We start from the raw sequence: 22,519 nt of genomic DNA on the forward strand, positions 1-22,519 counted from the left end.
GGAGTTGTTAATGCTAACGGTTAGCTTCTACCAGCTGAGACGCTCTCTGCTGTTTCCTGGACGCTGTAAATCAACACCCTTCCTTGTCATGGATGGCTGAGTCCATGAAGGATAAGTGACAATGTGATGTACAGTAGATCTCAGGGCCGTGCAGAGACCTTTGACGGGATGGGTGCTCAAAGTAAAAAAAGGGACACTTATAGAGCAATCCAATAAGTTAGAAAATTCAGATAATGAGACCCTTGGGTTCAAACAACATAATAAAAATATATAAATTAGTGTCATTAGTGTTAATGTTAGTTCATAAATAATAGTTTTAGTTTTTAAAGCTGACTTATATCTAGAGATGTTACAACCACATTTTTGCCCCTGATCCGAGTCCAAGTTGTTTGATTTTTGATTATCTTCCAATACTGAGTCCTGTTCTGATACCAGGTGGTGATGCAACGCATTATAAAAGAAGAAATAAGTCGTCCTTCTGTCTGTATTTGTCATTTTGTTATTTTAGCCTGAAAAGGTCACTCATTCAGGAAGTACATTTAACAGAAATCAAGATAATTTATTGCTATTGCACAGGTGTACAACCAAAGATATTTTGTGCTTACTAAAGACAGCTCTAGTAAGAGGTAGTAAAATAAGTGTAAAATAAATGCAACCACAGAGACTTATCCATTAGGATTTACAGCTTTGTTAGCTGAGATCTTTTTCCTGTCAGTAGAAAATTCTTGATCCCATTCCATGATCTCACTGAACTTAACACTAAACATGAGAGCTCTGCTACCGACCTAACAACAACACCCTTTACACAAAGGCACCATCATCACATATGTGGCAGGAGTCTCAGAGAAACTTAGAAGAATCTTCTCCAAACACAACATCCCGATAAACTTTACCCCAACAACACCCTCAGACAGAACCTGGTCCATCCAGAAGACAAAACACCCAAACAGAAGCTCAGTGGGGTTGTTTATGCAGTCCAGTGTAGGAGCACTGTCCAGATGTTTACATTAGAGAAACTAAACAACAATTACACAAGAACATAACACAACACAGGAGAACCACCTCTTCAGGTCAAAACTCTGCAGTCCACCTTCACCTGAAGGACAAGGGACACACCTCTGAAGATGACAAAGTCCACATTCTGGACAGAGAAGATAGATGGTTTGAGAGAGGAGTAAAAGAAGCTATCTATGTCAAAACGTGAAAACCCCACTTTAAATAGGGGCGGGGCTTAGATTTCACCTTTCCAGAACTAATAATGCAGCTTTGGTCAAGGTCAAGGTCAATTTTACTTACAGAGCGCATTTACAGCAGCAAAGCTACACCAAGGCGCTGTACAAGGAAAAACAAATCAAGATACAACAAATCAACAATAAAAACCTAAAATAAGATGAGCACACAACAGTCACAATCTATGATAAAAACTGTAAAAAAAACTATTAAGATGCTCAAGTCAACCTACATTAAAAGCCAAATCAAAAAATTGCGTCTTAAGAAGGGATTTAAAATGCTCCAGATTCTGTGTGGTCCTGATGTTGAGAGGTAGCTTGTTCCACAGTTTGGGCCCAACCACAGAGAATGCTCTGTCACCGCGAGTCTTGTGGCGGGTTTTTGGAACTGTTAAAAGAGCTCGAGAGCTGGCCCTCATGGTTCTGGCAGGGACGTAAGCGGACAGCAGCTCAGAGATGTAAACTGGGGCCAGGCCATGAAGGGATATAAAAAACAAAAAGTAAAATTTTGAAATGGATCCTGTAAGAGACAGGAAGCCAATGGAGAGAGGCCAGAACCGGGGTTATGTGATCCCACTTGCTGGTTCCAGTCATCAAGCGAGCCTTTGCATTTTGGACCAGCTGAAGTCGGTGTGGGGAGGACTGGTCCAGGCCAGAATACAGGGAGTTGCAGTAGTCCAATCGGCAGGACACGAACAGGTGGATGACATGTTCGAGGACATTAGCAGGAAGGTATGGCTTCACTTTTGCTATCTGCCTTAAATGATAAAAACCTGATTGGACCACTGCACTCACCTGTCTGTAAAGATTACAAGAACCGTCTAAAAACACACCAAGGTTTTTAACAAAGGGTTTTAGAAAACCAGAACAAGGACCAAGAGGACCAACAGCATTGTTTAAAAGATTAGAACTTTTTTTTTTAATCTCATTCAGTTTCAGTCTAGGTCACACCTTCCTGCATCTAATCAACATGATGACTCACCATCAATAGAGGCTAACGACTCATCAGGAGATGGAGAGGCGGGGTACTCAGAGTAGTTTCTGCACTTTAAATAACAACAGACAGCTACAGCTTATGAGCTTGACTCTCCCATATTCCAGTTAGAACTGACAAAGCTCCTCAGAGGAGAAGTGAAATGTTTTAAAGAAACCAAAGAAGTCCAGTTGCCTTCATCTGAACTCTTCACAGAAAGTCAATAATAAAAAATACATAATAATGTAATAAAACGTATATGATTATGCTCACATTCACTTTTACCATCTCTTTGTGGGAGGTGGAAAATTTATCACGCTTAACCCTCTTATGACCATAAATATAACAAGATTTTTTTTGTTTTATGGCTTTAAAATTGTAATAAAAGTGTAAAATGTTTGTAACTTTTTCCACAACAACCTCAGCTTTCAGTGTCTAGTTTGTATTTAGTGTTTATGTTTATTAAAGCCTGTAAAATTGCAGCTTAAATGAAAAAAAAACGGATTTGAATTCTCTTTACATTTATTACTAAACAGGAACTTCAAAATGACTTGAGCAAACTATGTCAAAAGAACTACCAGTATTTAAACTCAGAACTGTGTTGCAAACACTCAGAAAACAGTGTGACCCCTGACCTCATGTTAACCACTTTAATGACTGCAGCCTGTCTGTGACCACAGGTCTACGCTCTGGTCCAGAGAACGGGATACAGTAAAATAAATACTAGGTATCATCAAATAACACTCATGGGCTACTTCACAGCTGTAGCTACATTTCTACCAGCATTATGAAGATCAATAAGCAGATAAAAGTTTAAATCTAAACATTTCATTACAAAAAGTCAACTGATAAAATTCTGCACTGATAACATTATATTTTCAGCTAAATAAATATTTATTGTACGTATAAATAATGCTGGAATGAAGCTAAATCATTTAGTAAACCGTTGAGTGTTCAAATAAAAACCAGTGTGACTTTAATCTGTCCCTCCTCATGTCACCATCTACAGAAACAGCCTTCTGGGACACCTGACCAACCAGGTGGATTTTATTTGTGACGTTTCCATAACTTTATAAAAGCTGCTGATGAAGATGATCAGACTGTCTCCTCCCTTTGGTTCTCGCTCTCCCGTCGCCGTCCGCACCGTTTCTTTCTGTGACGCTGCAAAGCTGGTTTCCTTCTAATAACGATATTTGGAGTAACATGAATTACATCATGTAATACCTTGTTGGAAAGCTTGTTTTATGTACTTTTAGAAACCGTTTGAACTATTTTTATCCGATTAGTAATTCAGAAGTTATGACCTGGAGAATCTAGAGTGAAACACATCCGTGATTCTTTGTGAGTTTCTTCAACACTTCAGAAGTCTCTCTCATGTCTCATTTTATGTCCCAGACATGCAGCTACCTGACTCTGCTCCACACACACTAACCACGGACTCAAACGCACGTAAACAAAAGCTCTGATATTAAAATCTATCCAGCTGACATGAAGCAGGCAGAAAAAAAACTTACAGTTAGATGAACGCAGACTCCTGTCTGCAGAGAAAACACCGGTCTGTCGTCTCCATGGCTACAACGTAGAGCGACAGCAAGGACAACCAATCACACGTTAGTTTGATGCGGCAGAGCCAATAAGTGAGCTTGTAGGCGGGTCTAAGGGAAAATAACCTTCAGCTTGAGGCGGCTGCCTCTGCATGGCCCTAGTGCCCGATTTGTATCACAGTATAACAGTTTTGTACGGTAAAATCTGACAACGACCGGAAAAAGGGCACTTTGGGCACTTCGGACAAAAGGGGCAGGGTCTCAAGCACCCTCCGCACCCCCCTCTGCACGTGCCTGGTAGATCTGTCAGGCTGTTCAGGAAGCTAATGCAGGAGATTGGTGTAGGAGACTGTTTTCATGTTCAGCCTGCATGAAACACTCAGTGTCTGATTATAAACAGAAAAATGTTTTTTAGTGTTCCACACCTTTAACCCTTTAAGACTGGTGGGAGCGCTCCCATTTGTGTATCTGTGTTCAAATGCTTGTAAAACTGAAACTATGTAAGAAAGAACACATTTTTTTGGCATATGAAACCGGAGGAGTTACACTTATATCTCACACCTGAACATGTCCCAGAGTGCTGCATATTTCTACTAATGAGTTTGCAAAAAACAACCAAAATGCTCAAATAAGAAACGTGTTTTCATTCAGACAGACGCCGTGTCGTTCTGATCTGCAGCTCACAGGGCTTCATGCATTAGTATAAATGTCATCACGATGTCAACTTGAACTGTCACATGATTATCACGTACCCAATCACCTGCTTTGGCGTCATTTCCCCGCGAATTGTAGTTCTTTGTAGTCCCAGTCTTTCGACTTTTCCTTGTGCTTTTTCACAATAATAAGTTTAGACAAACACATCCTGCACACACACACACACACCACTACGAACATTTTGATGACTCACAGACCCGCCAAACGGTGCATCCTCCCTCCTCGAAGCAGCTGACGTCAATACACCGCCGGGTGATGTTTAGGTTTCACTTTCTGTTTCCTCACTTATATATTCATGCAATATTCTTTATTATTGTTATTATTATTAGTGAGAGAAAAGGAAAACTATATACTAGTGAAAAATTTGCTACAACTATTCAACATTATATTTTTAGACTCCAGTTGATTATTATTATTATTATTATTTATAAAGAAAAATATTTCATGTGTTTTAAAAAGAACCAGAAATGGTATTATTATTTATGTTTTCATTTTTGTTATAGTTTATATAAATGAGTGTATCTCAGAAACTATTTTATGGAAGCACTTCAAATTAATTTGTGGTTGTTTGAAAGGATTGTGTGAAACTATTTTCCATTGACAATTTTGAGGCATAAAGCTGTGGCATTTCTGTATAATGAAAAATATGCGTAAAAACAAAAAACGATTTTCAGTTTCTGTGTAGATAATTGCATTTTTTAGTAAAATAGTTTGTTGCTATGAACATTTTACATTTATATAAGTCAAACTTAGAATGTAAGAGTTGTATTGATGTGTAGAAAGTTGAAATACTCCAAAAAGTGTTACCACAGCATGTAAAAATGTAAATATAAGTTCTGGTGAACTTGTTCTATGGCAGGTCTTAAAGGGTTAAGATGTTTCAAGGTTCTTTTGTTCTTGGGTTTCCTTAGAAAAGTTTGTGATGTGTTTTTTTAATGGTTTAGCTTACTTCATGTTTTCAGACAGGTTTTTTTTGAAGCATTTTCTTTGTACTACACATGTTGCAGTAATCAGGTCTGTGTGGGTGGTCATCATAGTCCCAAGTCTAGAATGGTGCCTGTAAATCCTTTATGTTACTAGTTATTTTCACTTGCAGTCAATATGATTTTTTAGGTCACCAAGCAGACCCATTCACTTACTGTGTTTTATGCTAAGCTAAAGCTAGTGGAGTACAGCCGGGCCAGGAGAATGACTAGGCTGATTAAAATTTTTTTTTTTTTACCACTTTGGGAAATATGTATTCACTTTTGGGTGGAATATCCCTTTGACATTTGTATTTTATACAGTGCCAGGTTAGTTAGTTTAAATAGTTTTATCTTTTATCTGGCACATTGAATTGCCTCTGTGTTTGAAATGTCCTCTATAAATAAAGCTGCCTTGCCTTTTAATTCATGAAATTACCATTTGAAAACTGCTTTTGTGTCATTTAACCAGATTATCTTTTGTTGATGCTGAAATGTGTTTGCTGATCTAAACTGTGACAAAAAAAAAGAAAACAGAAAAGAATTCTGTAAATACTTTTTGTACAGATGTTTCTGTTGTTTCACCCCTTTTTATGTGTACTATTAATAGTTATCAGTCTTATTGTGCATGCATGATTACCTGCCGTCATTTGATGTAAATTCAATGTCAGCATGTAGAAATCGTGTAATTTTCCAGAGGGATTCGCTTCCTGCAGATTCTGCGTATGCTCCACGTTGACAGACAGGGAGGAACCTGGCGTCTCCTGGGCTCTGTTGTCTTCATCCATCGACAGGTACAAGACCGCAGCTACAAATGTAGATTACATTTCAAGTTCTCAGCCATCACCGCCACTGGGGCTTCTGAGTATTATTAATAAGCTGGAGGCTCTCTGTCTGGGGAGTAATAGCCTCTGCTCATCACATATTATTTTCCATACCATTCAGTGCAAATAGCAGGTCCTCTCCCAAGGATACATCTTATAATCAAGAGTAATTCAGCACAAGTAAAGCACAATTGGTTTGGGGGGTTTTCATGCTTGAGAGACATCAGCTGGAGAGGATTATGTCTTCCTCCAGGGTGTCGTTTAGCTGAGAAACAGAGGTGGCCGTGATTATCCCCGGTGGCCATGGTAGTCGCCTTTAATGTCTGCATAAAAAGAAAGAGTGATGAGCAAGACGTCAAGGATTTTTCTCATCCGGGACCACCTGCTGTGCTCTCTTGCATCGGCCTTGGCTGATGACCACATTGCTCCCAGCTGAAGTCATCAACCAGCCGCTAACCGGTGCTGTTAAAAAAATAAAAAGTCAAAAGGAGAGAGCTGGTGCAAAGAGATATTGAAGACCTTTTCCAAATTGATGCTCAGACGTGCTGCAAAGGACACCACATACTGAGGGTTTTAAAATAGCTATTAAACTTTGAAGAAAAAAATCGACTGTCAGAGCTGACGGCGGCAGATGGTAATTTCCTGTTTATTTATTTAGTTCTGTTTTTTTTTAAGTCTTTCTTGGGCAATAGTTGTGCTGGTGTCTTGTTAGGTAATTAAAAAGTGCATAATTAAAGAGGAATGGAAAAAGTAGCATATGCTTAGGCAGGGCATATAAATTGTTTTTATACAGTGGCTGAGCTTAAGTCATGGATTTGAACGTTATTAGAATATTATCCTGTGAAGCACAGACTTGCCACTAGATCAGGACAGCTTTTACTGGCTGAACCTCTAAATATATAAGAAGTAAAAAAATGAAAATCAAAATAAAAGTGTGTATTTACACATGCTGTGTATTTTTCCTCCGTATCATTTAAAATGATGTTTTGCACCAATCAAATTTATACTGTATTCCTTTTGGAAACAGCATCACCACTAGATGATGCAGGTTTATTTCACATCATTTTTTCATTATCATCCAGCACCTGCTTGCCGTACACTCAGAGCAGTGCAAAATGAATTTTGAGAGTTTTAGTGCCCAATTCCACTCACAAACACAAGCTGGGTCCTTAATGTGGTGCACCTTTCACACACACACACACACACACACACACACACACACACACACACACACACACACACACACACACACACACACACACCAGCAGAGTCTAATGGGAGAGGATGATTGCGAGAGTGACTCTGAGAGATGTCTGGTTAAATTCAGTTCTGATTAAAGGCTACAGCAGTCACTATGTGTTTTATGGACAGGCTGTCTCCATTAGAGCCTCTCTCCGTATTCATGCTTTATCATCATTCTATTCCAAATTTCATACATGTTGGGTATAAAGTAATCACATACTCTCAACAGGCTCCGCGCAATGCGTGTGCTCACTACAGTCAGTATTGTGAAGGTGAGGATGCCACCTTGAGCAGAACTCTGCCAAGTACATTGTTCCTGCACTTTTCTTCTTCTTCTTACAAAACGTCAATATTTTTGCACAAATAATAAAAGTGCAGCACATCTGTGTTAAACAGCTGGAGTTCTGAATGGAGCAGCGTTCATTTACTCCAATCAGTATCCACTTCCTGTGTTGTTACAGCATCAGCTGAGCAGAATCCCACTGCCTGTGATATGGAAAAAAAACAATTTTCAACATTGTTTCAAGCTTGTTTGCTAGCATACAGAAAGCCTGTCTAGCATGCATGAGCTTTCTAGGTCACAGCAGCTGCTACACATGGGTTACATAACAGTTCAATAAAAATCTACCTAAGCTCTTTAAATAGAATTATGCATCCGTGAATACAACCTATTAGTATTAAACATGTATCATTACAATTATTGCATTGTCAGAATTGCTTAACTTTGTTATGCAGAAGCTAAACAAGAATAAATAAGAATTTCACTCATCTGGAAGTCAGTCCTATTAAGTGCGGCGACTGCTGTGGCCCTCTTAACAGGTAAAACACAGGTTCAACCACAAAGCAGTTGAGTCTTCTCCAGCAGCGTTTTAATGCTCTTCAGAACTAGTTCAATTACAGCTCAACTGAATAGGAGCCAGGCACAATTAGACCTCCTGGGCAAGATGTAAGTAGCTGTTTATTGAACTCCAATAAATATGGTGGGGTTATTTTAAATCTAATATAGAGAGAAATCTGAGGTTTACAATTCAGACTAATTGGGAGCAAGGAGCAAAGCAGCAGGGGTGGCCATTGTGTTTAGTTTTCCTATATTTCTGTTTCTTTTTGCCACGGCGGTCAGTTATCCACTCAGCAAGAAATATTGTTTTTCTTTGTGTTGGTTCACGTCCTTGTTACTTCCCCTCCATGCCAAGTGTGTGTTGCACTGCCACCCCCTACTCCACATCCGCTCCAACAACAAAAAATGACCCACTGTTTTTGGATCCTGGCGACTGACCACTACGATCTACTTTATACAAAGATGCTTTCCAATTTTTTAGACATGTCATTTTCCAATTTTAAGTCACGAAACCCTTCATCAGAATAGCCAGACTAGTGATTTCTCTTTACAATAATCATAGCCACTCATACATTTCCTGGTACTTCCTTGTCTCGGGTCAAAGATTAAAGTCCTATCAGCTGTAAAAAACACTGGTGTGTGCAATTTGTCCTCCACATTTGACCCATTCCCATGGGGAGCTGCAGACACGGCCGCTCGGGAACTATATGGCAGTTTAACCCCCCCAAGCAAACCCCTTAAAGCTGAGCATTAAGCAGGGAGGCATTAGGTCCCAAGCACCATGTGGGGTTTTATCACAGCTGTCACCCAGAAGCATCAGCAACACTGCGTGCACAAATTCTGCTTGATAGAATTTCACATATTCAGAAATGTAAAGCCTAAAAGTCAAATATCTCATTTATGCACACAGCTTAAATGATGCGCGCTGTCAACCAGAACTACAGAGTTAGGATTTAGGGTGCAGATACTCTCTCTCTTTCTTTCTGCTGACTAGAGCTGCAAGGCTCTCATCTCTGGTCATTAAAATTCCCCAAACTATTTCAGTAAAAACGTTGATATTCCCCATAACCCACCATTTTCCTTTGAACTGAATTAATAGTCTAGGAGATTTTGGGATGACTTCACCAACTTACAAGGTTCAGGTGCTTTGAAAGAGAACGCAAAACGTACCAAGGTCATTGCTCCCTACAACATTTGTAGTCTATAGGCACAAACCATCTTTGTTAAACACATTTCGGTTTGAATTCTTTATCGGGGTCACCATAAAACATTTAATAGGAAGCTTTCATGTAGAACAAAGACAGAAAAACAAACGCAGTCAGATGCGGCTCAGTGTTCCTATATGGAGCCCTCTGATTGGCTGCTTTGCATTCTTTCTACCTTGAAAAACATGTCAGTTTGTTGTTGACGCTATCCAGATTATTGTAAACATTTTAAGACAGAAAAGAGCATTGCATTTACATTTCAGTAAGTGACCCTGATGATATTTAAATTTTTAGGCTGAAGGGACTAAATACTAAATAAAATATCAGCAATTGGATAGCAGCGTTGCATAACACTGGAGTTCTCGAATGACACCACAAACACCCAAATCTACAGAGGATCTAATCTTTTTTATTTTTTATTTTTTTCACGCTGCACATTTACATGAATATTCACTTCCACATGGCATTTTATCAACACCGCCTCTTTAGATGATGAGCAGTCAACCCATAAACGCAACCATTAACATTCATAGTGTGTATTCACTTATGGTTCAGTTCAATTCAATTCAAGTTTATATAGCGCCAAATCACGACAAGAGTCGTCTCGAGGCACTTCACATAGTAAACATTCCATTACAGGTCAGTTCATTAAGCCAATCAGCCAAATATGGTTTATGTATTCTTAGAAATGCAATCTTTTTATAGGTGACTCACTTGATGTTTGTGTTGATTCCAGGAGCTGATCACCACGTTGTACATCGGGTTTCTGAGTCTGATCTTCTCCTCCTACTTTGTCTACCTGGCAGAGAAAGACACCGTCAATAGCAGCGGCTCCACTGACTTTGGAAACTACGCTGATGCTCTGTGGTGGGGAGTGGTAAGACTGTGTATTCATTTATCAGAATCACACTTATTGTCATTGAACTAATACACTGTTGAGCAATTTGCTTCGGTGTCTGTAGTGCAGGAGACAATTAACACATGAGCAGGAAACATGACCATAAATGCATTTAGACAATATTGTTTGTTTATGTGCAAACATCTCTACTTTAACTTCACTTAGACTCATAACTTCCGGGGCTGTGAATGGCGGCAGGTCTTTGTGGACTAATTTAAGGGCATTCACACGAAAGTAGATGATAAAGGTTCATAAATGCTTAAAGTTAACAGATGTCGATGCAGAGATTATACAGCGTTGCTGAGTATAGCTCATGTGTGACCAGTGAAAGGAGCAAAGAAGAAGATGACAACAGAAATGGTAGAAATCTGAAGAGAGGCATTGCAAATATGTACAGAACTACAAGCACATCTGTCATGTTTCCCCTCTTGGGCTTGGAGACAGACAAGCAGTAGGGAGGAGACTCAATGCACTGTTTCTCTTTATGTTTTCGGTTTTTCTGAGAATTTGCAAAAATCCTGATCTCCTCCACCGTTGTTGCTGTTTGCGATTGTCTGAAACTGATCTCAGAACTCAGCAGTGAAGCCTGAACTATCCCCTCTGCCAGCGAGAGTCTGTGGAAAGTGGCATTTGACAGCATTTGAAATGGGCAAACATAATTATAAAGTGAGCAGAATGTCCAGATTAAGAATCGTTTGTGTCACTTCTAGATTTAAAGAATGTTTCACAATTTTTTTACACCTTTATTCATAAAGTATTGTAAACAGGTCCTAATTAGTTTAAAATGTATCCCCCTTTACATTTCTTTCATGATCTGAATGTCAGATTCTCATTCTATCTCCATTACTTACAACTCATTTATTTTCTTTTGATCTGGAATTGATATTCTTATTGAAATATAAAATATTTTTAGTAATCTGAAGTAAATAAGTAGTTTATCATAAATTGGAACTCTTTCTTAAGGATCACCAATTGGTTGGAACTACTTCTAATGCCAACCGAAGTGTATAATGTGGCACAGCAGAACTGTATGGTGCACCATGAGACATGTGCAGAAATACCGCACTCCCGTAGCACACAAACATCATTAAACATCTCCAAATGAGACAAAAAAATAAAGACTTCATGTTTGAGGTGGTCAGAAAAGGAGAGGGAGACAGGTGCTGCCAGGATGAAACAGACGTCACATTTGGAGTCGTTTGGTGCGACAGGCAGGCATTATCCACGAACAAAGGGAAAGAATAAGGAGTTGTTGAAGACTGGCAGAAATGAAGCTGCCTCACAAATGGTGCTACAAGTCCCTCTGACAACCACCAGTGGGTAAGGAGGGTGAAGTGTCTCACAAATAGGGTGACTCCTAACCTCTGAGCCAAGAGAGAGAGTCTTTTATAAAAATTATTATTACTGGGGACAATAACCATAAACTTTAGTGTGGTTTGAAGATTGCTGAGGACAGTTATTAATATTTTTATGCATAAGTATTCATCTATTTGACGTTTAATTAAAATATGCATGGTGAAGCAGAGCAAACTCCTAACCTCTGCCATTTTGGCACATGTAGCCTCACTTAGAAACATACTCACAAAATAGTTTACAGCTTACTCGTTATCAGCCTTTAGTTAACTCCAAACTCCAAGCCATCCGCTGGAATAATAAAATAATAATATTAATAATTGTGGTTTCACAGTGGGACTGACCAAGTTGTCAGATTTTAACCTTAAGTTAACAGTAGGTTAGCTAAAGCACTAGCGTTAACGATTCAGCACAATAATTACTGGGCGGATGGAGCAGATTTCTCAGCATTCTCAACATTTTTTGTAAATAAATTAATAAAAATTTGAAATTCAAACTAAATAAATTGAGTGATTTTTTAATTTTTATTCACAGTTAAAGCATCATTGATTAAATAAATGTGCATGTATTAAAGAGGTGTTTAATATTGTTTTTAAATTATCTGAGTTTTTCATGCAGGCTGAACATGAAATAGTCTCCTACATCTATCTCCTGCATTAGCTTCTGATAGAAAATAGACGGTGAAACTCTAGGATGAGTAAAGCCTGACAGATCTACGTCACACTGTCCCTTAACATTCATGGACTCACCCATCTTGGCTCATGACACATGTCCCCAGTAATATTTAAAATTGTCCACGCTTAAAATGACGCCTATGATCGCCCTATTGATTCACAGAGGATTACATAGACCAAGTGTTATTGAAACATACAGTACTGAAAATAAAACAGTCAATGTACTCGAGAACATTAAGATATAGGAAAGCATTCCTTGAATTAGATTGATAGTTGCTGTGGAACCTGGAGTTGCTTCAGTGCAGACTGCTGCATAGGTGCATGCTGTTAAACTCTATCACTGCTCCCATTGAACCCACTGAACAGTTTTTGCATTCCTGCTGATTTTTGTTACTTGCAGTTTCTGGAGTTATTCTATTTGCACTCAGCCATGTCCCATTTGCACAGTGTTCCATTCATGTTCTCACTCCTTCACTACTCTGCTACAGTCTATGTCACAGTGCATGTTTCAAAATGTGTTAAATTCTATTCAGTCCTAAAGTATTTTTATATGTACAGTGGGGCCACATTGTATTTGGCAGCCACCTATTGTGCACGGTGTCAAACTTAAAACGATGAGAGAGGTCTTTCATCTTCATCATAGGTGCACTTCAACTGTGAGAGACAGAATGTAAATTTTAAATCAAAGAAATCATTTTTTTATTAGTCTTAAATAATTTATTTGTATAATTAATTTCCACAGAGGCATCTCTGACAGTAACATGCTACCTTAGTAGTGGTTTTGATATTTATTGATATTTATTGTCTTGTGCACTGTTGATGGCGGACCATCTGTAATTTAATTGCATGAGCTATTACAATAAAGTCTTCTGTTCTATTAGTGGAAACTGGCAAATTGGGGAATTTGATTTGGAAGCACATGAATAGCATACAACTGATAACAATAACTTAAATGTTTGGCTTTGAAGACATAACTAAAAGGGAGTATAAAAAAACGAGTCTACACTGAAAGTGTATCGGGCAGTCAGCTCAGCTCATACTGCTAGTGTCTTCTACTTCCTGGATTAGCCAGAGCCTTATACCTTCAAGGTCAACGGCAAGTAAAAGAGATATATGGACAGATGTCAATGAGCAGGTTAGGTCCAAACTACGTAATTATCATCTTCCACTTTGTAGGAAAAACTAATTCCTCGAAAAAAGGATCTACTGATTTGGTGGCAAGAGCATGAACAAACTTCCCAGCACTACTTGCAGTGAGAGCGCTGGGAATTGTTCTGTTCCTGCTGAGGGAATATTTTCAAAGGCAGAAGAGGTTGAAAGCCAAAAAGAACATCCTCACATCATCTTAACTGTAAATATGCTTTTGCATCCAAACTAAATCTGTGAGTTTGAGAAGATAAGAGGAAGAGCAAACGTGTTCTCGGAGAAGCTTAACAAACGTTTCAATAAGATAAACATGTTCAGATGTAAAAAGCACCTTTTCAGGTGTTGTTGTCTGTTAATTATTCATAATCAAATGCAAACTCACCTTCTGCATCCTTTTTTTGCTTCATCCTTAATTTGGTCATCACCACACACAATTTAATTTTTAGACAAAACGTTTTATGTAAAATTTTTAAACAGGTTCAAATTCTAGTGTGTGAAACATGAGTCACGCCCTCGCACAGTTGTTGAGATAATTTCAGAGGTGCTTTCTCGAGTTGTTGCCAACAACCCTTAAACGCTTCTTTATTTGACTGTTGATCGTTATCTTAAGTGTATTTATTACCTGCAGTATATGCTTAGATCTTTATTTTATTATGATGATTACGAGTGATTTCCTTTCTCTTGGAGTCTAAACTTTATCATTTCTGCCAGCTCTGAACATTTCTGCAGGATTTACTCCTAAGAAATTATCACAAATCTCAACTCCATAGTGAGTGGAGTGCAAACAGAAACAGCTGCCGTGTCAGAATTCCTGGTGAGTTATTGTGTAATTTAGAATCAGGGCTCATATATTTATTTTTCCTTTGTTTAAGTAATAAGGTGAGAGAGACAAATGTTTACTATAGAGAACAAACTTGTCCACTCATGTTGAGATCGATCTTCAGAATTCACTGATCCGATTCGAAGGTAAACAAAAATAAATAATTATTCGTTTATTTCACCAGCGTGTGCCCCCATTAGTTACAATTGATTGACCTTCCTGCACCTATTTAAAGGACAACAAAAGCAGAACAACAACAGGGGGCACTTGAGTGACTCAGGTTATTTTTACTGCTCAGCATTACATGTAAACAACCAGCTTTTTATTATTTATCAGTTTGATTATCAATTTGTAATCCATTTATTTCACAAAAAGCAATGTCATTAAAATGTTCCATGAGATAGGAACAAGTTGAGTATTGTGACAAGAAAGTAAACACAGAAATCACTAAAAGCAAGCTTTTATCTAACAGTGAAAAAAAAGAAAAATATTGTGTTTACTTGCACAAAATCTTTAAAAAAAAGCTTAAATAAACCACTTGAGGACTTATGCACCCATGCAGCATTATCTGTCCAAACTATGATTTATTACAGATTGGATAACATTAGAGTTTTTGCACAGAACAAAGAAAAACTGGCAACGCGTGTGATTCACATTGCCGTGTAAGCAAATAAAAAGCCGGGCAGTTAAGGATGCTGACATCAGTTTTTATTAGGAACAACCATCCTCCTGTACTGATATTTCTTTTTTTTTAATCAGTGGGTCATTGATCAGTCAGCTGTGTTTTGTAGTTTAGAAATCCCAAGTAGACGACAGTGGCAGACTAAAGAAGACTTTCTTGGTTCTTGTTCCTTTTAAAATACTTCCTTTCCTTCTGGCATTTTTCTAGGAGCCGCTCAATAACACACTCTGAGTTAAGAAGTGATTCTTAAATGTTTTATAACAAAACTCCAAACTCTTGAATTACCATCATGATAGAAACTGAATAAAAGTGAAGAAGGATACAAGCACTTAGACGTGAAAGAGCAAACTTCTCATCTGAACCATGCTTGGAGGGTGCAGGATGATGCTTCAGTGCTGAGTAGTATAGCGCTTTTGTTGTTCATCTGCTTCCAAAACAACTGAAAACTAATTTTAAACTTCTTGATCCACTTTTCATTCCTGAGCATGTCCTTCACAAATTTATCACAATATTGCCCTCTGCCTTTCTGTTTTGAGTGGTTTGCGTTTGGAGACCAAACTGTAATTGAGTAAAAGCCTGGCTCACACGGTGCAAAATTCAGCCTTCACAAAAAATCTGGTAAATATCACTCTGAGCAAGCTTTAGACCGCACAATTGTCTCCAAAAGATGTCAGTTATTGCCTGAAGGTTATTTCATCTTATTGCTATTATATTGTCCTAATGCATAAACTGGCCATTGATTAGCTCACACTGAACAACCACACACTGAATCAAACTCACAGCTTAACTGACTCATGATTCTTTTACCGTAACAGATTCATTCTACAAAGTCTGAAAAGCACTCAGTGGGAACCCTTCTCAAGTCAGCTGCTCTTAACTTTGCACCAAATCTTAGGTGGGTTAATTAGCATGTTAGTTAGCATGATAAAGGCTGAGACCCAAATTTTCAAAGTACCAATACATAGATCTTAAAAACCACCAATACTTGTACCAGTGTTCGAGAGGCTTAAGCTTAATGTATGCTTCTCCGTCTGTGTTGGTGCAGAGACATGCAACGCCATTGTAGCGTACCAAATGGCCAAGTGTTTCATCAAAGTGACCTGAAGTTAACTTTAGGCCAAACTTCTTCATACAGGTCAATCTGACACTGTGGTGCTGATAGAAGTCTGTGAACTTGCCCCGATATTCCTTATCCTGTGGTATGTCAGAACATCATCAGGATTAGCAGATCAGCTGTTGTTGGTCGTTCCAAGGTCAAAAATGAAATCCAGAGGAGATTGTGCTTTTTCAGTACTCTCACCAAGACTGGAACGACCTTCCACTTCATGTCAGGCTGGCCCCATTGCTTGCAGTGTTTAAGACTCGTTTAAAAACACTTTTATTCGCTAGTGTTCAGTCAGGTGTGAGAAGGGACACTTGTTTTGCTGTTTTGTTTTTGTTTACCTGTATTTCTTTTTATTTTTCATATGGTATCTGTTATGTTTATACCATATCTTTGTGTTGTTTTAAAGTGCTTTATAAGTAAATTGCCCCCTCAAAAAAATATATAAAAACAGAGCTGAAGATATCTAGCAGCAGACATGTAGCAGTTTGAAGAATACTATGTGGAAACCCTGAAACGTTATTCAGCTGTGACTGGAGGTGAAAAAAGATACGCAGCAAGTATTTTATTCGTGGACAGAAATGAAGGGAAACGTGGGGATAGAGGTGGCGAGTACATGAAGAGGTGTCCATGTTAAAAAGTCTCTAAACACAAAAAACACAATAGTAAATACACTGTTGTGGACCGGATACGTGACTGTAAAGGCGGCAGGATACCCCAGAATAGAGCTACACACTCTGTTGTCTCAGCGGGGAATTGCTTTGCAACAATCTCGAGCTGGCGGAGAAGTCAGAAGGCAAAACGTCTCCATCAATACATGTATACATTAGGCTTTAGGCTTTACTAGACTTTACTGACCCCTTGCCCTTGCAGAACGGCTTGAAACAAACAGACAAAAAAAAAACTCAAAGGAACAGACAGACTCTTTCTAATTTCACTTTATGTGTTTTGATGTAAAAAAATGTATATATATATTTTCATGTTAATGAGGCGCACAGTGATAAGTAACACTCCAAAATCAGAAACAAGTTGTCACCTTGTTTTGCTAGTTATGCTGTTTTACTCCTCTAGGGTGCAAACTGCAGAAAATAAAGCTGACTCATTTTCTAAATCTTTCATTGAACTTCAAAACTTTAAATCTCTAGTTTTGGACGTGTTCTTAGTTACTGCAACCAAAGGTTCTTTAATTTTAGATATGTATATATTTCGTTTTTTGTCTTGTTCATAAAGTCTAATTTGTTTGACAAAATATTTATGGCATTAATCTGGTGATTTGACCAGCTACCTGTATGTAGTTGCTTCCTGTTTTTAAGTTTAAATCAATCATACCTGCTGGTGTGCTTATGGTAACAAGAGGGATTGCTGAAATATTAGCAGGTAACACTAATTTATACATTCTATTATCTTCTAAAAATATATTTAGATTTCTTCACTTCCCTCGTCCTTTATTTTTGCTGAAAGTTTAAAAATATAATCTGCATTTTATCTGTGCTTCTGTTTTCACCATAGTTACAAGTGAACTCCTGAGCAGATCCAGTGGGATACTAACACTTCAAGCAAAACAAATAGTGAAGAGAATATCGGATGAACTTCAGCCTTTTAAAAACTTCAGAGGCTAATATAACAAAGAACACACACATGCCCAGCACAGCTGGCATCTTTTTACACAAATGAAAGTAGTTTGTTTTTCATCCTGTTTTCTTCCAAAAACATTCTGTACATTCCGAATGCCCAAAGCTTCTTTCCAGAGTATTTCTCTTATACGATGGCACCATCAAGTGGCTGACAAGCTTATCACACAAAAAGTCTGTCGCTCTGTTTGTTTAAGATGGCGACGTCACGTTTCTGTTTATAAATGTGCTTCTGTAGCCGACAAACATAGCTAAAACACGTTGTTTTATGAGTTTTATTCTTATGCCATGTTTTGTTCTCATAATTTATATTTTAAAGACTTTCTTGTCCATGAAAAATTCCTCAACTCTGCATCAGCCGAGGTATTCCTTAAATTTGAAGCAAGTAAGCGGTAGTTTAACACTATTGGTTAGTTTTGGTCGGTGCTCAGTTTCCTATTGCACGGAGCTCTGTGGGGCAGGGGGCGTGCTTAGCCAAAAACATTTTTAAAAGATATATCGCTTACATTTCATCACAGTACATGATGAGATAATTGCTTTTACAGATTTCTGAAAAATCATACATCATTTCTGAAAGCGGAAAACTCTAGAAAGCAGCTTTAAAGCCAAATGTGAAAATGTCAGCTTGTGGTCAGAAACTAGGAATTTATGACAGAAATCAAAGGTACAAGCATTAGCTCAGGTGGTAGAGCGGGTTGCCCCATCATCTGAGTTTCATGGGTTCGATTCCAGCTCCTGCCAGGGGTATTCTGCTATTGTGTCCTTGGGCAAGATACTTCACCCAACTTGCCTGTGTTGGTGGTGGTCAGAGGGGCTGACGGCGCCAAATGGCAGCCTCGTCTCTGTCAGACCACCCCAGGGCGGCTGTGGCTACAAAGTAGCTTACCATCACTGGCAGTGTGTGAATGTGAGAGTGTGTGAAAAGCATCTTTGAGTGTCCTGAAAAGCGCTACATAAGTTCAGTGCATTATTATTATTATTATTAAGTAACAATTTTACAATCAAATGCACACAAAACAGTCTAATGACTCAATCATGTTGGAAGGAAGGTTGCATTGAAACAAATTTCCTTTTAAAATGGCAGAAGAGGGGTGTAGACTCTGTTTACAGTCTGTCTTGCCTCCCTGGTTCCAGAGACACTCAATATTGGATAATCAAGGCTAGAGGCTAAAATTGAGCTTACTATGCTAACGATGAATTAGAAAAAAATTGTCCACTCCAAAAATGTCTAAAGCTACTTTTGTCAGTTACCAACAACTCGATATTTTAATGAAATTATTCATCTACTTACCAACCTACTGTGTATGACTTGTCAAGTCATCTAGAATCTTCTGGTGCTGACCTGTATCTGGCCACAGCTGTGCAGTGTGGACTTGTTTGTTTTGAAACATGAACTCACATTTGACCAAGTAGCAATATAGCAATGTTATCAAAATTCACCAATTACCATAAACATCAAGATCACTGAGAGTCTACATGAGTTCTATTCACATTTATACTATTGTTTGTTTTTCTTTTCCTTTAGGTGACAGTGACTACTATTGGCTATGGAGACAAAGTGCCAAAAACCTGGATTGGAAAAACCATTGCATCTTGTTTCTCAGTGTTTGCTATATCTTTCTTTGCCCTGCCTGCAGTAAGTGGAACATTTTGTTTTTGCTCGATGGGATTTAATTTTAACACGTCAGTCTCAGGGTTTTATTATTAAACAGGACATTTTATGCAAAACACAGCTTTTGCATAATTTTTATGCTGCCATATAGGTCTCTACTGCCTCTAAAAGCAGTCCACATGAGAAAAAAACATCCATTTGTTTACTGTCTGTGTTTGGTTTAAGGAATTATGTGCCCAAAAAAAACTGTTTTAAAAGTTCTCCTTTTGTGATGTCACAAACAGGGCAAGTAAAATAGAACCACCTCTCACTTCCAAGTAAGATTTGCTGTGGCAGTATAAACACCTCTACTCTGAGCCCCTCCCAAATATTGGAGCTTCTAAGCCTATAGCAGCCTGAGCGGGGGATGGGTGGGCAGGCCAACTCCAGCTTGTTTTCTTTATACTGACAGAGCCCTCAAACAGCTCATTCTAGAAGGTTCTACATTTTTCAAAAACAAAACTGTTTAAATTGCTTTATGCGAGAGAGATTTTGTGCAAAGAACTTCATGAACATGTTATTTTATCAACCATCTTTGGCGGCTTGCCCATGGGGGCACTAGAGCCCCGCCCCACCAGTCTCACAGAAAAAGAAGGTGAAGATAGAAATAACAAAATATAAAAAACAACATAAAATTAAATTCAACAATCTATACAACATACATAAGTGTTGTGTATGTTCAGCATGTAAGTGTAGTTTAAACATGTTTTTTCACACTTTTACCATGACCGAATCAGTTGTTTTTTTTAATTATGAAGAACCAGAAAATGATGGAATGTGGCATCAGAGACTTATGAACACTCCCCAACAGGTAAAAAGTGGATTTTTGTACTATAACAGATTATTAAGACCATAGACCAACAAATGTAAGACACTTTTGACTTCATGAAATTATCTTTGTTTTGCTTCTGACTTTCCATATATTGGTAAATTTTAAGGATGTTTTTGGTACAAGTTTGTTGCAGTCTGTTGTGTAGTGACCCTGCCCACTGTGGAACAGGCAGTGGGTGAGGTGCATTGTGGTTAGCTGGGTTTCAGTTGTTTTATTCTATTTTGGTATGTTTTGGGGTGTTTTGTTGGGGTTCTATTACTAGAGATGTGTTTGTTGTTGTTAGTCTCTGGTTTAAAGTTCTGATGGTGATATTTTTGGTTGGCGTTAATTTTGCACTGTGAGTAGCAGTTCCATTTCGAGGAATGGGACCATGGTGCCATTCAGAAGTCGAGTAAGAAGTCCTCTGTTATTGCATGTTGCCAGTGTTCCTGCTTCTCCTGGATGCATTTTGCTCATCTGTCGTGTAGACATGGAAACTCATAATAATAAAAAGTTGACTTGTTGAACATGTGCACCTTCCTGCAATAGACCAAGCAAATTTCTCAGCAGGTAAGTTGCCATCTGCACAAAATCTGTTAAATGTGCCCTGCCATTAAAAAAAATAAACATAAAACAAAATAAAAACTTAACCAGCCGCCACTGTCAACCATTAAAGGTTTATTTAATTAAGTTCCCAGTCTGCTTGTAACTTGTTTTTTGATGAAAAAAGATGTATTGTTTTTTGAAAGCATACACAAAGAAAAAGGCCTGGAGGTAAGAAACAAACATGAAGTTATAGCAACAAGGAACAAATGTGCCCTGTAGTGGCTGACTGCAGTAAACATTTTACACCTCATCCCCTATGGGAACTAATGGTTAATTTTCCTGAATAAATAATAGAAATACATCTCAGATAACAAAGTTTTATGGCCCCTGCTCATTCCCATAGTTTAAATCTGTCAACTACATGTTCAGATATAAAATTTTCGGTAACATTTTAGTTTAGGGAACACAACTTAACCACTAATTAGCTGCAATTAATATGCATAACAGATTACTAGTCATTGTTAAGCACTTATTAACAGCTTATTACTAATGCTGTAATTCTAACATTAACAGGCCATAAATTAGGAGTGTTATCATAATAAGCCATTCATAATGGTTTGTTAACTGAAAGTAACTGGTTGGTTGTTGATTAACCATCGACATATAAATATTGGACAATGGGTTTCCATAGGCTGCAATAATAAATTTTTGAGCTAAAATGGGAGGTGACCACCACCGCCATTTTGACCGTGTCACAGGTTCCGTCAACCCCAAACAATTCCACAAAAGGGAAGAGAGGTGGAGCTGAGGGCGGGGCTGTACGGCTGGGATCAACTGACGACACCCGGTCGAACTAGCTACAAGCTGACCTGAAGCTAACCTGAAGCTAACCCAAAGCTAACGCGGAGGTGGGAGCTAAGCTAACGGAGGTAGCAACCTAGCTACAACCGGAGTTAACTGTGCACAACACCAGAGCTTCTGAGTCAGAGATACGCTGGGCTGACCGCTGGGTAAAACCGGGTGGAACACAGAGGTCTCCCGAAAGCTGCTGAAAGCCGGCAACCCGCGCAGCAGACAGAAGCCGCGATCAGACAGAGATGCGCCGAGCTGCGGGAGAACCACAAGCCAGCAGCAGACAGAAGCCGCGATCAGACAGAGATGCGCCGAGCTGCGGGGAGGGGAGAACCACAAGCCGGCTGGCAGCAGACAGAAGCCGCGATCAGACAGAGATGCGCCGAGCTGCGGGGAGGGGAGAAACGGGTGGAAAACATCGGTCTCCCGAGAGCTCCACAAGCCGATAGTCGGAACCCAGCTCCACCAACATGTTATATTTCAACCCATTTTCTAAAGTGCAGCATTATGTTAAATGCACTGGGTTTTACCCTATTACATTTAAATTTCATGGTTAAACAGTACATGTTAACATCTAAGCTCAGCTCGGCAGTGACCTAAAATACATAAATATAATTTTACTTACCGAAAAAAATGAAGTTGAGACTCCTTGGATGCTCTATTAGTGCAACTAATGCCACAGCAAGTCATTTTGTCCAGCAATTGCACAAAAAATATCCAAAAAAAGAATACACAAACAGAGAGACTCAAAATCCCCGAGCAGTTTCCAAGCCAGACTGAGGCGCTACTGAGGCCTTTCCACGGAGCTAGCTCTGTGGTCAC

At 38.7% G+C, this 22,519-nt stretch overlaps 1 protein-coding gene across 5 annotated transcripts in view; it reads left to right on the plus strand.

Moving 5' to 3' along the window:
- The window catches only part of kcnq1.1 (potassium voltage-gated channel, KQT-like subfamily, member 1.1), a 102,101-nt gene that overhangs the window by 51,334 nt on the left and 28,248 nt on the right, over positions 1-22,519 (plus strand). For all 5 annotated transcript variants that reach the window (XM_070554506.1, XM_070554505.1, XM_070554508.1 and 2 more), the window contains exons 6-8: positions 6,120-6,216; positions 10,268-10,408; positions 19,363-19,473. In XM_070554506.1, coding sequence (XP_070410607.1) covers positions 6,120-6,216; positions 10,268-10,408; positions 19,363-19,473 — 349 coding nt within the window. The remainder of the gene's footprint in view (positions 1-6,119; positions 6,217-10,267; positions 10,409-19,362; positions 19,474-22,519) is intronic.

The sequence above is a fragment of the Nothobranchius furzeri genome, chromosome 9 (assembly GCF_043380555.1).
Source record: "Nothobranchius furzeri strain GRZ-AD chromosome 9, NfurGRZ-RIMD1, whole genome shotgun sequence".
NCBI classification, from domain to species: Eukaryota; Metazoa; Chordata; class Actinopteri; order Cyprinodontiformes; family Nothobranchiidae; genus Nothobranchius; species Nothobranchius furzeri.